This window comes from Molossus molossus, unplaced genomic scaffold (assembly GCF_014108415.1).
Source record: "Molossus molossus isolate mMolMol1 unplaced genomic scaffold, mMolMol1.p scaffold_m16_p_1, whole genome shotgun sequence".
Taxonomy (NCBI): Eukaryota; Metazoa; Chordata; class Mammalia; order Chiroptera; family Molossidae; genus Molossus; species Molossus molossus.
In genome coordinates this window covers 174,711,870-174,729,460 of record NW_023425344.1, presented here as the reverse complement: position 1 = coordinate 174,729,460, position 17,591 = coordinate 174,711,870, and the positions used below count along the sequence as shown (strand labels likewise).

General features: G+C 34.4%; 1 protein-coding gene across 1 annotated transcript in view; it reads left to right on the top strand.

Moving 5' to 3' along the window:
* DPH6 (diphthamine biosynthesis 6) overlaps window positions 1-17,591 on the top strand; it is a 161,820-nt gene that overhangs the window by 100,778 nt on the left and 43,451 nt on the right. The window contains exons 4-5 of the mRNA XM_036266574.1: window positions 1,404-1,477; window positions 5,298-5,416. Coding sequence (XP_036122467.1) covers window positions 1,404-1,477; window positions 5,298-5,416 — 193 coding nt within the window. The remainder of the gene's footprint in view (window positions 1-1,403; window positions 1,478-5,297; window positions 5,417-17,591) is intronic.

Here is a 17,591-nt window from a genome sequence, read left to right as displayed (position 1 = left end):
TTATGAAAAGAAAATGGCTAGGAAGGTTAGAGTAAGGTTATAAGCAAATGTTCTCACAAGGTTGCTGAAATAGAAAAGTAAAGGAAATAGCTCTTTTCCTGGACACTTTATCTAATAGAAAGAGTCTTTTTATTTTGGAGAGGTTTGGCAGATATTTCTCTATCATTTTGAAGGGGAAACTTTAAATTGGCTTTATCTCCAAAGACATGAGAGATTCCTGTTGTGCTTTTTTGTTTATTTATTATGGCACCCTTTTAGGACACACTGGGTTATTTCAGTATGTCTTGAAATATTACACTTGGTTTTATGTGAAACACTATTGTTTTTCTTTGTAGGTTTCCAAGTTTGGAAAGACTAGAGTATTAATAATGAAGTCATCTCCTTGAAGTAGTTCCTTCTGTACTTCATATGCTAGGATGGATTTTATTTTATACCTATTCAGAGAATTTCTATTTAGTTTGTTGTTAGTAATTACCCCCTAGTCACTTTCTTTATATCTATTTTCTAGATAATAGTTCCCTAGTTTATACCTGTAGTGTATATTATTCTTCTGTAAGTATATTATGTTGTACTTCTTTACATTAAATCTCATCTTAGGCCTGTCCTTCCAAATCCCCAAGTTGTCCATATTCATCCATGTACTTGATTGATCTTCTCTTCTTTTTTGTTTCATCCATACTAGGTTTGTATCATCTGCAAACTTGATCATATTGGAATTTACATTCTCCTCCAGGTCATTAATGAGAATGCTGGATAGACTAGTCCTCTTCCCTGTGGGACGCTGCTGGGTATACTACTGGGTGTTCTCAGTTGTAACTCTGTTGATAATAATTCATTGCTTCCTTCCCATCATAGATTTTTTTATCCGCTGTACTATATATACTGTTATCTAGGCAATGGCTCTAACATCTCTGCTTCCTGGTGCTCCTCTTTTTTGTCAATCATCTTTTTCTAAGATACAGATAAAAATCACTGTGTTCCCTTATCTACTTAAGCCATTGCGGTTTTTTTTGTTTTGTTTTTTTTTTAAAGATAATCTAGGAAAATGTTGTCCTTAAATAGGACAATTTCTCAGAATATTTCCATCAAACATCAGTGAGTCTTTATTAGTACGTTAAGTGAGAAAATATTTTAGTAATGCTCCCTAGTCTTTTCCTTTTTCATGGAAAATGGTCTCTAGTTATTTGGATTTTAAGTAAAAAGAATAATTACTTTCTACCCAGATGAGAGAATGACTTAAATACATGTATTGTTTTTTCTGAATGTGGATTGCATTTTCAGTAAATCGTTCTACTTCCAGCGGTTTCCTAGGTGAGACACAGTTCATTTATAATTTTCCAAGCATGATACAGTGTCACATGTTTGTTTATTTTTGATGTTATATTTTTTTTCTTTATTTTCAGGAAAAAGAAGAAGTGGAAGGGATATCAGTAGGTGCTATACTTTCTGACTATCAGCGTGTTCGAGTAGAAAATGTGTAAGAGAACATTATTTGTTCTGTATTTAAATACATATGTATTTTAAGAATGTGAATAAATAAAAAATATAATTGTATCCAAAGAATGATATGATATTCTGCCTGCCCCATGGAACTATATATTTAACTAAGTAACAAAAGTTGTACTTTTGTTGTTGTTCTATTTTTATATCACACATGGAGAAAATGTAAACTTCCTTAGCATAAGGAAAATACATTATTTGTAATAAAAAATTGAGGCAAAGACTTTTAAAGTATAAAGTATTACTTTCAGTTTTTCTTATTTGAACTACTACACCCTTTTAATTTCTTTTACTCCTCATCATTTGTAATAAAAAATTAGGAGCTTATAAAAGGAATGCAATAATATCTTAAAGAAAAACAAAAGCTAATTAAGGAATCTCCCCTTCTTTGGTTCATAGGATTCAGTTCTTGGCCAAAAATATTCATGATTGAAATACTTATAGTTATTCATCTTTCAAGGAGGTTGTAGGTTGTTGCTCCCCCACTCTTTTCCTTCCCCCTCCAGGAGATGTAGTGCTAGGAGCATTGTCTGTACCTACAAACACCAAAACAGTTCATTTCATTAATCTTTTTAAAAAAATAAGGTCAAATGATAATGATTATTTAATGTTTATTTGGCAAAATAACGTGAATGAATTTTTTTTTATTTTTTATTTATTTAGATAAATAAAATATTGTATAGAGGCTTTATAAATAATTATATTAGCAATAATAAAAGTGTGGACTCCAGTATTAATCTTAAGCAAAACTTAGCCTCTAACTAAATAATTCTGCCATTCAAGAGGGTAAATAGAAATAAGATAAGGGCTGTATTTATGTAATAGTTTTCTTATTCTCGATAAAGAAACCTTCATATTGACTATCTCATTAAAAACTTGCATATTACCCTGGCCAGGGGGCTCAGTTGGTTGGAGCGTTGACCCATCCCACACACCAAAAAGGTTGCGGGTTCAATTCCTAGTCAGGTCACATACCTAGGTTATGAACTTCATCCAGGTCAGGGTGAGTACAAGAGGTAACTGATTGATGTTTCTCTCTCATACCACTGTTTCTCTCTCCCTTTCTCTCTCTCTCTCTCTCTAAAAAATTAATGAAAACTTATACTCTGGTGAGGATAAAAAAAGAAACATATATTAATGGACTTGAACACTTGAATTTTTATTTTTATCTTACTTGTTTTCTCCAATTCCACAGTAAATGTAAGGCTTTTAAAAATACAGAATTTAGCCCTGGCTGGTTTGGTTCAGAGGTTAGAGCATCTGCCTCAGACCAAAGTGTTGTGAGTTCATTTCTGGTTATGTGGGAGGCAACCAATTGATGTGTCTCTCTTACACCATTGTTTCTCGCTCTCCTTCCCTCCCTTCTACTCTGTCTAAAAATCAATAAAAAAAAATACTCAGGTGAGGAATAACCCTCCCACCCCCAATACAGAATTTTAAAAGTAAATGACAGGAATGCAAGGCAAAACATAATTATGTGAAGGGGATTATGACTCATGTTTGGGGATATATTGGAGTCTCTGGAGAGTGGAGGTGGAAATGGGAGAGCTGATACACGTATTTTGAACAAGTTTTCCTTACATTCTGATTGCCTGTATTTAAGAACAACTAAACTATAGATGGAGCTGGATTGCATATCCCTTAAGCCATACATTAGAAATAATATTATTCTCCTTAGTTTTTAGGTCATCTTCTCTGAGAATTTAGTTTACAAATCTTTGTTTTTGAATACATTCAAACCCACATGGTTTAAGGGGTAGCCAAAGTATAGAGAGGGCTGCTATCTATTGATGAAAGTTAAAAAGATAAATGAAAATGTGCTATTAATTAGTAGGCTGTTTGGAAGGAAGGCCCATAGCGTACTAATGGATAGATTTTTCTCAAAATGCAGTCTCAGGAACACTTCAACACATGGTTAAAATGCCCAGATTTTATACCATAAAACAAATCTGCAATAATTTTATTCTTCAAAATTTTAAAGACTTTTATTGGGCATCCATTGGTCTACAAACTAAGTTTGATTTAAGTCTACAAATAGTCAACAGATTGTGGATATTAAAGCAGCAGTCAGGAATTTTATAATAAGGACAGAAAGGAATACAATTTTTTTTTTTTTTCAATTGAAAAAGTCTCAGCTAAAAATGGTAGAGGGACTGGTTTGATCAGTGGTCATTGAACATTGGTGAGGACAGCAAGAACTGTAATACTTGTGTAGCATCATTAGTTTCAGTTTCCTCCTTGTATTAACTGCCTCAACATTGCTCTGTATGCTCTGGGACATTGTACAAAGGAAAAATATATCCACAAGTCTCTGCTGTAAGGTTTTCATTTCTTTGAAAGTCAGAGTATATGTACATGAAAACATAGTAATATTTTTAGGGCCATGGATGAGTAAATGACCCAACATGTGGTACATTTACTAAGTTTGGGATTTTCTGAGAGAAAGAGATCAGTGTGGGCTGGAGTAGTCAACCAGGCAGCCTTACAGACATTAGGGATGATGGGGTTTAGAGCCATATTTCTTGTTTGAAATCTGATCTCAGCCACTTACTGTGTGACATGGGCAAGTCACTTGGCTCTGACTACCACTTAGCAAACACCTATCTTATCCAGGCATGGTACTACATTCATTTTATTACTTTTAATCAATTTTAGTCCTCCTTGAGAAAGTGACAGTTATACAGATGCATGAAGCAAGTGAAGAAGGTAGGGCACGTGGCTAGTATTAGGCAAAAATGAGCAGGATAGGGGTGGCGGGAGTGAGGGTGAGTAGTAGGAGATAAGGGGTGAGCGCTAACGAGGCTGAGGTCCATGTAGGTCTGTTGTAAGTACTCCCACTGGGAGTGATGAAGAGGGTTTTGAGCAGAGGAATCCCATGATCCATTTTATGTTTTAAAAGGATCACACTGGCTGCTGTGTGGAAAACTGATTTTAAAAGGGCAAGGATAGAAGCAGGGAATGAGGTTCGGAGAGACTGACATTGAGAGGTAATGGTGCCGCCAACCAGGTGTTAGTAGTGTTATTGGTGAGAAGTGATCATATTCTGCCTTGTGGTAGATTGAATGAGGAATGTGAAGAAAAGAGGAGTAAAGGATAACCACACTTTCTAATCTCTTAATCTTATCAAGAATTGTAAAAGAAAACATCTTTGTCCCTATTTATGAACTAGGAAACTAAATACCTCAAGCTTAGTTTTGACTTGCGGAAGTCACAGCTAGTGAGTGCGGAAGTAGATTTCAAACTCAGCTTTGTCCTGACTCTACAACCCAGTTCTCTCTACTGCACCATCACATGAAATACGTAGTAGTACAGTGTGTCTCTATATTGTGTCTTTTGTTCTTTTTTCCCCACTCAGTCAAATTCTATTTAAAAATTTCAGGTAATAGATAAGAATAGTTTGTGTAACCATAGGTATTGTAAATTTAATCAACATAATTATTTTATTAGACTAAATTTATTTGCCTATTTTCATATGCTTCACAATTTTGATATCCAAGGAAGTTCTAAAAACAAGAATAATTATCCATTGGTATTTGGAAGTTTTTGCATAGATTTCTGAACTTAGAGAGTGTTACTAAAATTAATACTTCTAATCTGCCTGGAGATTTTATTTTTATCTGTTTAAATTATATATATAAACTTCATAATACAAAACATGTTTTGAAAATTTGCATTTTAAATGCTAAAATCCTTGAGAGACATGTTATGTTTAAAATCAAAGTAATTGCTGTGGAGCCAAATATAGTACATTAAGATATCATCAGATAACATCTGTTTTTGTTCTTTTTATTTTATAGGTGTAAAAGGCTTAATCTTCAGCCGTTAGCTTACCTTTGGCAGAGAAACCAAGAAGATTTGCTCCGAGAGATGATATCATCTAACATTCAGGCGATCATCATCAAAGTAGCAGCTTTGGGTATGTAGCCAGACTTTTAAGGGAGCTGTCTGTTATCACACAGATAATGAGTTCACTAATAAGCAGTTACAACAACAAAGGAAGAATGATTTAGAATATAAAAATATGGAGTCACAAGAAATTGAGTAAGGGGAAATTTTTAAAATGAGCTTTTGACCACTTACCAAAGTAATTGATAATGAGCCTCATCATTTTATTTTTTTTTTATTTTTTATTTTTATTATTTTTTTTTATCCTCACCCGAGGACATTTTTCCATTTTTTGTACAGATAGAGTGGGAGGGAGAGAGAGGAAGAGAGAGAGAGAAACATCGACGTGAAAGGGACACATCGAGTGGCTGCCACCCGCACAACCAACCAGGGCCGGGGACAAACTGCAACCGAGGTACATGCCCTTAGCGGGAACTGAACCCGGGTCTCTCCGGACCGCAGGCTGATGCTCTAACCGCTGAGCCAAACCGGCCAGGGCATCATTTTATTTTTAAATGTTTAACTGCCTTTAAAACTGGTATTGTATTATGGTCCTTTAAGTTCTTTTTATAGAATTTGGAATTCAGGTTCATAGGAAACAGGAAATACAGGTTACATTTCTAATCTTTTTAAAAACTGTATTAGGCACAACACATACTATTTCCCTTGTATTTTTTAAACATATTTTGAATAATGCTAAAATAGAATGATTGGCTTTGTTCGTGGTACCAGAAATAAACAGAGTAGTGGGTTTTTGTTGGGGATGGTGAGAAAATCACATTTGAAGGAATGTCATTTGATCAGTTAGCATAGACACAACATTGTAGGCAGGTGGTAATCTGATTCAAATATGGATGTTACATACTAACACATTAATTTGTTGTTTTGCATTTTTATAATTATATTCATTTTCAAGAAACCATAGGGTTTGAGCCCAATACATTTATCTCATGAACCTATTACAGGAAATGCCCTGGAGCCTCAGGGTTCTCAAAGCCTAAATCATATACCTCATTTGAGAGTGTTTACTTTTGTGATCTCTGAAATAATGAGGTCTCAAGCTGTGGAATATTTTTTAGATAAATTCACATTTTAAATAGCATTTAATTCACATTTTAGAAGAAAGGTCCCATACTATTTCTCCTTGGTAAACACTCTTCTTGTTGAAGTCTAGATGTTGCCATTAGTAGAAAGCCTTGTTTAGAGGACCTGCAGTTGATAAAAGGAAAAGAATTGAAGTGGTGTTGTATTCTTATTTTTGAGAAAAAGTTACTGAGCAACTCTTATGATTACAGTTCTCACTATAGGTATATCTGTCATAAATTTTCTATATGAATCTATATAGAGTATACTCTCTTTCTTTTGTATATTCTAAGATTGCCTAGTTCTGTAATGAATTTTATGTGACACGTCACTTGACAGTACACACACAATCCCTTTTACTACTGGAGAATGGGACGGATTAGAACCCAGAGAGAACCTGCTCATTAGAAAGACTGAGCCAAAGAATATGACCTTGCTGCTGCCACTTTTATTATAGCATGTAACTAATATTGTGTGTCCTTTTATTTGTGTGTGTGGATGTGTGTGTACTTCTATGTAGGGATCAGAGATGGTGATTAATTGTATTACACTTTAGGGTAAAGTATAAAACTGTGCTAATTTTTCCTTGGTTTCTCAATGACAGGAGTGTAGATTTGATTTTAACATTTATAGCACATAGTTTCTATTGATGACCTATAGGTATGCAAAGATGAAAGTTATGTTCGAGAACAGTATTATAGAAAGGTTTATTGAATGGCACATTTCATCACTCAGAAAATATAGTATAGGCTTCCAATCTTTTTCGCTCCTTTTAAAGTTGTTGGGTAAGTTTCCAAGAAAAATATGGCACAATAGGATCCTTCCATGGGGAGAGGGATTCAGCAAATTTTGGGCCCTTTAGATTATGGAGTGGTCTTAGAAAAGGATTGGTTCTACATGAATTATACAAATATATTTCTGATCATTGCGTTAGATAACCTTGGTGTCTGTGGGCTTAGTGAACTCGTGAAATTCTCACATAACAACTTAGTATTTTCAAAGTTTGTAGTTTTTAGACTTATTTAAAGAGCCATTTGCACATTGGGTTTAAGAAAAGTCCTGCCTTTCAGAAATATTCATTTTTAATTGCATGAGTATTACATGAAAACGCTCTTGCTATATAATATTAAATTTTCATAGATTAAGAAAAGATTACATGTGTTTGCTAGCCTCTCCTCTCCCACCTAGCACTTCATTTCCTGGGGGCACACACTAGAGTGATGACTGATCATATTTCTAGATCACATTTTTTTTGGTATGTGTATGTGTAGAAGTATTAGGATTGTTTTATATGTTTTACAATACTGCGTGAATGGTATCTATTGATTGGGAATGTACCCTTTTTTACCTAGCAATACACCTTAGAGATTTTTTCTATGTCAGTAAATACAGATCTACATCACATTTTGTTTTTAAGTAATCTTTTATGGAAGTGTGGCATAAATGCAAAAAAGTGAACAGATTCTTAGTGCATAACTAAGAATTGATGAATTTGATGATATCTGATGCATTTTCACAAAGTGAAAAGACCTGTGTAATCAACAACCAAATCTAGATGTGGAACATCGCTAAAATCCTCCCAGTCAGTATTTACCAAAAGAAACAGCTCTCTTGACACTTAAAACTGTAGCTTAGTTTTTTGTGGGTTTTTTTTCCTGTTTTTAAATTGAATATGATTGAACCATACAATATATTCCCATCATGTCTGGCTTCTTTGGCTCAACATTATGTTTATGAGATTCCTACACATTATTGAATAAAGCAATAATTTGTTGACTTCTCATTATGGTATGAAGGTCCATTGTAGGAATGTACCACAATTTAATTGTCTACTTTATCACTGATGACATGTAGCTAGTTTCTAGTTTGGTGCTATTATAGTGGTGCACCGTGTAACACAATTTGGTCAATGACGGATCACATATGCAATTGTGGACCTAAGATTGTAATGGAGCTGAAAAATTCCTGTTGCCTAGTGACATTGCAGCCATCATATTGTAGCACAAGCATTATGTGTTCATAGTGATGCTGGTGTAAACAAACCCATTGCGTTGCCAGTTTTATAAAAGTATAGCACCTGCAGTTATGTACATTCCATAATAATTGATAATGATAATAAATGACTATGCTACTGGGTTATGTATTTACTATACTATACTTCTTATAGTTATTTGAGTGTACTCTTTCTACTTACAAATGAAAAGTTTGTTTTTATCAGCAGCCCTGTACATCTCATGCTTACCATGTATCTTGATTGCATCATTTCCTCTTTTGCTTGATTTAATCTCGTGTTGTTTTATATAATAATATGCTGTACAGGCTTGTAGCCTAGGACAGTAGGCTATACCATATAGCCTAAGTGTGTATAGGCTGTACCATTTAAGTTTGTGTAAGAATACTCTACAATGTTTGCACAGTGATGAAATCACCTAATGATGCATTTCTCAGAACATATCCATCATTAAGTGGCACATGACTGTAAATTGTGCTATGAACATATGAGGTCATCTTGTACATTTTCTGCCTGAGACCTAGATTTCTAGTTTCCATTTCTTCAAGGTACCCAGATTTCTTTTAATTGGATTTTATATATATAATGCCTCATGAGCTCATGACATTTTGAAGTCAGATTCGGGCTGTGTAAGAACGGTGATAATTCTGTATTTCATCTGTGCTTCCTTTTTTTCACATTGAAAAATCTCTCAAGGACACAGAATATATTATTTATTAGAAAATCCCATAATTATTAGGAACAAAAAAAGAAAGAAAAACAAAAACAAATAGCGGGTCTACAATATATTCTTTCTAGTATCTAGTGTAAATGTCCTAAAAAGAAGGAAGAACTCATATAATTTTATAAACATCAACTACAGACCTCATGGCAAAAACACACAAACAGAACAAAGTCACTAATGATATTTACTGTCTGGGAAGAGTCCTTATCTTTGAACTGCTTTTAGTAGGAAATATCTGGTTGCTTTGATTGATTTTTGTAAACAAACCCAAAACCTTTGGATTTGGGGCATGGCTCCCTGGAATGTGTCATGTATGGTATGTAACTATCTGAATATGAATTAGAGATGTTTTGTGACTGAAATAGCTATCTTCTGTGTAAGTGATGTCAACTATATGCATTGCTTAGAGACCTTACATGTTAACCTATATCACAGCAGGTTTGGTGTATCCAGAAAACACCTGGAGGGTAACAATGATGGTTCTGCCCCCCTCCCTGCTTCACCTGGCGCTTTGATTGCCTGTGTTCTGAAATTATTAGTAAAGCTTTATACTAGGTAAGGTGTCTGGTTTGTATGAGTCTGATTTGACAACCCCCTAACTAGACTAATAAAGGAAAGAAGAAAGACTCAAATAAATAAACTCAGAAATAAAAGACAAGTTACAAATGATCCCATAGAAATACAAAGGATCTTAAAAGAATACTATGTAAGGCTATATACCACCAGACAACCCTGAAGAAATGCACAAATTCTTATACAACCTTCCTAGACTGAATCATGAAGAAACAGAAAAGCTGAGAAACCAATCACTAGTAAGTAAATAGAAGCAGTAATCAAAAGCCTCCCCCCAAAAGACAAAAGTCCAGGACCACCAGGTGGCTTCACTGGTGAATTCTACCAAACATTCAAGGAAGATTTGATAACTATCCTTCTCAGACTCATCCAAAAAACTGAAGAGAAGCAATGTTTCCTAATTCATTTAATGAGACCAACATTACCCTGATGCCAAAACTAGGTCAGGAAACCACACAAAAAGCAAATAACAGGCCAGTATCTCTGATGAACATTAATGCAGAAATCCTCAACAAAATACTAACAAATCAAATACAACAGTATGTTAAAAGGATCATACACCACTATCAAGTGGAATTCATTCCAGGGTTGCAAGGATGGTTTAACATTTACAAATCAATCAATGTGCTAGAGGACATTAACAAAATGAAGTATAAAAATTATTTGATCATCTCAGTGGATGCAGAAAAAGCATTTGACAAGATGCAACATTAATTTATGATAAAAATTCTCAATAAGATGGGTTTAGAAGGAAAGTACCTTTACATAATAAAAGCCATATGTGACAAGCCCACAGCTAACATCATATTTAATGGTTAAAAACTGAAAGCTTTTTCTCTAATATCCGGAACCAGACAAGGTTGCCCACTCTCACCATTTTTATTGAACATAGTACTGGAAGTACTAGCTAGAGCAATTAGGGAAGAAAAAGAAATAAGAGGCATCCAAGTTGGAAAGGAAGGAGTAAAACTGTCACTATCTTCAGAATACATGGTTTTATAGATTTAGAAAACCCTGAAGACTCCACCAAAAAAAAAAAAATTAGAAATAATAAATAATTATAGTAAATTTGCAGCATACAAAATTAATATTCAAAAATCTGTTGCATTTTTTTAAGAAATGGTGTAAGCTTATTTTTTATTTTTTCTCATTTCTTCACAGATATCATATTTTCCATTTTATATTATTTATACATTTACCCACCTTGAGGAACTTGTAGAGCCCAGGAAGTGTCCTTATCTGTAATGACATGGAAGATGTGGCCCCTCCAATGACAGCCACCTTCTCAGGGAGTTGTCCAAGGTCCTTCCTTCAGTTGGTAGGCAATGTAGATATGGAGTCCTAAAGAAAAGTTGAGCAGATCAGGGTCCCTCTTGATCTCACAGCAAACTTTAGAGTAAGGGATTGCTAGTAGTGTTTTTGGAGCCACCATCATTTACACAGATGCAGAAAAATACGATACTGCCATCCATGAACATCTGTTTCCTTCCTAAGGAACTAAGAACCTAGGGCCCAGCAAGCCACACAGGGTGGCACCCTGTTTCATTTTTATATACTAACAATGAACTATCAGAAAGAATTGAGGAAAACAGTCCCATTTATAATTGCAACAAAAAGAATGAAATACCTAGGAATAAACTTAACAAAGGATGTGAAAGACCTGTACACTGAAAACTATAAGATATTGTTGAAAGAAACTGAAGACACAAAGAAATGGACAGATATTCCATGTTTATGGAATAGAAGAATTAACATTTTTTAAATGTTCATATTACCTAAAATAATCTACAGATTCAGTGTAATCCCTATCAAAATTCCAATGACGTTTTTCATTGAAACAGAACAAAATTCTCTAATTTGTATGGAACCAAAAAAGCAATTCTCATAAAAAAGAACAAAACCAGGGGTATTACACTCCTCAATTTCAAACTCCAGTGCAAAGCCATAGTAATCCAAACAGTATGCACTAAAACTGACACATAGACCAATGGAACAAAATTAAGGGCCCAGAAATAACTCCACACATGTATTGACAGCTAAAAACCAAGCCAAGAATATGCGTACAATGGAGAAAGAGCAAGCTCTTCAATAAATGGTGTTGGGAAAACTGGACAGCCATATGCAAAAGAATTAAACTAGACCACTATTTTGCACAATGAATAAAAATTAACTCAAAATGAATTAAAGACTTGAATGTGAGACCTGAAACAATAAAATATGTAGAAGGAAACAGGCATTAAGCTTCTGGACATTGGACTCATTGGAGTTTTTATGAATTTGACTTCAGAAGTAAGGGAAACAAAAACAAAAATAGGCAAATCATATTACATCAAACTGAAACCCTTTTGCACAACAAAAGAAACCATCAACAAAACAAAAAGGCAACCAACCAAATGAGAAAAGATATTTACAAATGATATTTTGATAAAGGGTTAATATCCAAAATATATTTTTTTAAAAAAACTCATTCAACTCAGAAACAAACAACCCAATTAAATAACTGGCAGAGGATCCGAATGAACAATTTTCTAAGAAAGATGGTGAACAGACAGGAAAAGATGTTCAACATCACTAATTATCAGGGAAATATAAATAAAAACCATTATGAGATATCACCTCACACCTGTTAGAATAGCTGTTATCAAAATGACAAGAAATAATACATGTTGGAGAGGATTGTGGAGTAAAGGGAACCCTCATACATTATTGGTGGGAATGTAAATTTGTACAGCCGCTATGAAAATAGTATGCAGGGTTCTCAAAAAATTAAGAATAGAACTAACATATGATCTAGCAATCCTTCTGGGTGTTTATCTGAAAAATAAATTTAAAAACAAAACAAAACACTAATTCAAAAAGATATATGTACCTGCGTCATTAAACAACCAAAATGTCCATCAGTGTATGAATGAGTAAAGAAGTAATTAGATAGCCCAGCCAGTGTGGCTCACTGGTTGAGTGTCGACCCATGCACCAAGAGGTCACCGGTTCAATTCCTGGTCCAGGTGTGGGCCCATTCCCCAGTAGGGCACATGCAGGAGTTGGCCAATCAATGTTTTCTCTCATCGATGTTTCTCTCTCTCCTCTCTTCTTCTCTCTCTCCTCCCTTCCTCTCTCTCTAAAATTAATAAAGAAAAAATATTAAAAGAAGTGATTATATAGATAGATAGATATACATACACACACACACTCAATGGAATGTTACTCTGCCATAAAAGGATAAAATATTGTCATTTGTTAAAACATGGATAGACCTAGATTGTATTATGCTAAGAGAAATAAGCCAGATGGAAAAGGACCTAAAAATTGTATGATTTTGCTCTTGTGGAATATAAAACTAAAAAGTAACAAACAAACAAAGCAAAAACAAACTCATAGGTACAGACAACAGATTGGTGATTACCAGAGGGTAATGGGGGTGGGAGAAAGGCAAAACGGTAAGGGGGGTCAAATATATGGTCACCAGTGGAAACTAGACTTCTGGTGGTTAGTACACAATAGAGTATACAGATACTCAATGATAATGTTGAACATCTGAAATTTATATAATTTTATTAACCAGTGTTACCTCAATAACAATAAATAAGTGTTAAAAACAAACAAAAACACAATATGTTGCTAAGATATCTACCTAGGTATGATGGAGAGCAGATTTCTACTGCCTACCATAGCTTGATTTAGTTCTTCAGATATAGAATATGTTAATATAAATAAAATTCATTTAAGGAAATTGAAACACCACCCTTGAAGGAGAGAGATATGGGAGAGAGATTATGAGTTGACATTACCAATAATATCTCTCTGGAGTTATGCAAAATACATTTATGGAAAACCGGTGGCACCAGACAGAGCTGTATTTGGTATACTAATTGACACTCTCATGGAACTTACATTATTTAGTGCATAACCATTTTACTAAATTGCACCAATGTTTGTAGGGATTTTTGGTTCTGGTCTTGAGTACTATGTCAGACCCAAATAATGGTCCTGAAAGCTCATAATGAAGAAAAGGACTTGCTAGTCTAAATGCAGATGCTAGAGGGAGCCCTAGAGGAGCCACAGAGCTTCAAATGACTGGACTAATACAGTATTTACTTTAGTAGAACATCGTATCAGTCAACAGTGCAGGAAGAGGGCCTTTTGGGTATCCTTACCCAAAAAGACTATTGAATATTTAATCATTATGGAAGTTGTTTTTAAAGATGAATGACCAAGAGTGTCACAAGACTAGCTAAGGATGATAATTTATAGGGATACTGTGGTTAGCCTAGATTATGGTAGAACATGGACAGTGAGGCATTTATATTTGTTTGCTAATGGCCCAGGTACCGCAAATACAAAGGGGATTTGTCTTTCCCATGGTACATTGGTTCAGATTAGACTGATAAAGGAACAACACCCTGTTGTCCTGAGGAGAGCACATTACATAATGACATCTGGAAGCAATGGTTGTTAAAACCTGTACTGTGATATCTGGGATATAGTTGTATCTTCAAATCAATCCAAAAGTTATTGAACAATTTCTTGTCACTATGAATGTGATTGTGCAATAAGAAAAGTTGTTTTTATTGGACAAGAAATGGAGAATGGTACTATAATAATAATTCCAATTGACCTCCTATGCTAACCTGAACCAGAATATAGCCAATATGACAAGGAAGGACCTAGAAAACTGTTCTGACGCTCCTGGACCTCTCCCTGATTTGCTGTGCTGTTTGATTACTTCTGTCCTTTAAGTGATCAGTTAAGGTTGATACTGGATAAGGTCCCATATTTGTGAGTTTGATTTGACAATCTAACCTTTTGATTTAACTCAATTTCTCATTTGTTTTGTATCACATTACATATGTGGGGTTGTAAAGGAAATATGTTTATGTTTCTGCACAGTTAAGGCTTTCTGAGCAAATTTCACAGAAACTTGGGACCTAGGATTTAATGTATGATTGGATAGACAGTGAGAAATCCAGAGAGATTTACTTCCCTGGAGGTACGGGTTTACATTTCTAGGATGGGGAAATGAGACCAGGACCTTGGAGACATCTTCTGGGTTGTAAAGCTGGAGACACTAGTTTTATCCACCCTCGCAAGATTAGATAGATAGATAGATAGATGATAGATAGATAGATAGATAGATAGATAGATAGATAGATAGATAGATATAGAGTTTTTTTGTGTTTTGTTTTTTTTTTTACATTCCGAAGTGTAAAAACATATGTCCTTTACTTTTACAAGGACATTCTCAGAAGGAGACGGGGGTCAACTGTCTTTTTTCCTAAGTAAGCATTCAGATTCAGATTTATTTTTTGCAGGACTCCTTACCTACAGTAGATGCAATTATTTAAAATATCATATATCATTCTCATCACATTGTTCTTGGGGTAAGAACTGGGTCAGAGAAGAGCCAGAATGTAATTATCTACTTGTTATATGTAAGTAGTAATAGTAATATGTTCTGCCCCAGGAAACTTATTTTAGCGTTCAGCATATCAATAGATATTACATTTTTAACAATATACAGAACAGTCTCAGAATAGCAATGCTAATACTACCACCACCACCAATATGATTGTTGAGAACAATTAAAAATACTTTTGTACATATGCTTTCCCAAGTTTTCCCTCCTATCTTTGTGAGTTCCATATATGTTGTGTTGAGCATTTAACTATTATATTACTGTATACTATTTTTTAAAAAATATTATGGAATTATAATTAACATACCATGCAGTTCACCCATGTAAAATGTACGGTTCATTGTTTTTTAGTAAATTTACCAAGTTGTCCAATCATCACCACAATCAAATTTTAGAACATTTTTGTAACTCCAGAAAGAAACCTGTGCTCATTAGCAGTCATCCTCTATTTTTCTCCAATCTTCTTCTCCCACCCCCAGTTCTGTGCCCTATGAAACTACTTTGCATCTTTTTATCTTCATAGATTTGCCTATTCTGGGCATTTCATATGAATGGAATTCGCCAGTATGTAGTCTTTTGTGACTGGCTGCTTTCACTTGGATTAATGTTTTTAAGGTTCATCTATATTATAGCATGGGTTAAGTATTTGATTTATTTTATTGCCATATAATATTCCATGTTGAATATGTCCTTTATATGTATTGTTTGATTTAATTTGCTGGAATTCTGTTTAGGAATGTTGCATATCTGTTCATAACAAGGATTGACCTATAAGTTTCTTTCCTAGTGATGACATGTATGGGTAATAAGATTACCCTCATAAAGCTTTGTAGATTTTCTCTTTTTCTAGTGTCTGAAAGATTTTCTTTAAGATGGCATACATTTTTTTTTTTTAGAGTTTTAAAGTACTTATTGTTTATGCCATCTGAACATGGAGATTTCTTTTGGGGAAAGTTTTTAATTAGAAATTCAGTTGCTTTGTTAGATTAAGGCTATTCGAATTTTCATTTCTTATTTCAATTAAATAAGTTGTGTTTTTTTCGGAATTTATTCATTGATTCTAAATTTTGAATATTGTAGCTATAAAGGAGTTCCTAATGTTTTCTTACTATCTTTTTATCATCTGTAGAATTGGTAGTGATGTCATCTTCTTCATTCCAGTTGGTGATTGTTTTTTTACTTGCTTTTGGTCTTATAAAGGCTTATTGATTTTAATTTTTGAATTTTGTTGATATGTTAATAATTGGTTCTCTATTTTGTTAATTTCTGCTGCTATCTTTATTATTCCTACCTTTATACTTTCTCTTTTAGAAAAACTCCGTTCAGTCTTCCTGTGTAGGGAGAAACCCAGTTCTTTCCTGCTCTTTGTTTACTTCCTGTGTCTTCTTTACTCCTCACACAGAATATTTCATATCTGGTCACCAGATGTGTGGAGGTTTTTCCCAAAACTAAACAATTCTCCATGATGCCAGCTAGGTGACCTGTAATTCAACTCAATTCTGACTCTGTCTATCTGAAGATAGTATTGGATTCAGGTAAAGGATTCAGTCCCATAAAACCACCCTCTACTTAGAAGCCAATTACAAGCTCAGGTTAACACCTGTGCTTCTGACCAACAGGTTTCAAGGACACCCCCTCCCCACTAGACTTCACCTGCCAGGCCCAAGTCTAGGTTGTTAACCTGTACTTCTGACTGACTGGCTATGACAACCTCTCCCTTTTGATTCAGTTAATTAGTGTCACAGAATTGAGTGAAACATTTACTTATATTGACCAGTTTATTATAAAAGTATATGATAAAAGATACAGATGAACAATACAAAGTTGGTTCTCCTGGCAACCAGCCCCCATTCTTAAACTGGATCCAAATGTCACCTCATTAACATAACAAAAGACACATTTGTAGCTTTCATCGCTAAGAAATTCCAAGGGTTTTAGGAGCTCTTCACCAGAAAAGGACAAAGACCAACTGTTTCTTACTGTAAATCACAGTATCACAATGCCTAACATCAAAATGCTCATCCTCCTTATAGTCCATTGTTTTGGATATTTGTTGCTCTAATTCTTGTAACAAAATTGTTCCAAGAAGATTTGCCATTTTCATCTGATCTTTTGGAGCCTGTGGCACATGATTGTTTTTACACTTGAGTTTAAGGAGCACTTTTTATTTTATTATGGCTTAATTTGATCTTTAAGGAAAAGCACTGGACTCAGAATCAAAACATATCATCTCAGTGCCCAATTTTATCACTTCTTAGCCTTGCTACCTAGAGAATTCACGTAAACCCAGAACCTCCATTTTCACAGCCTCCACAAAACATTGTTTTAGCGTTTGTTCTACTAAACATTTACTACTAAAATGGGACAGTATGTGTGACGGTTTTTGAACAGTTTAACATCTT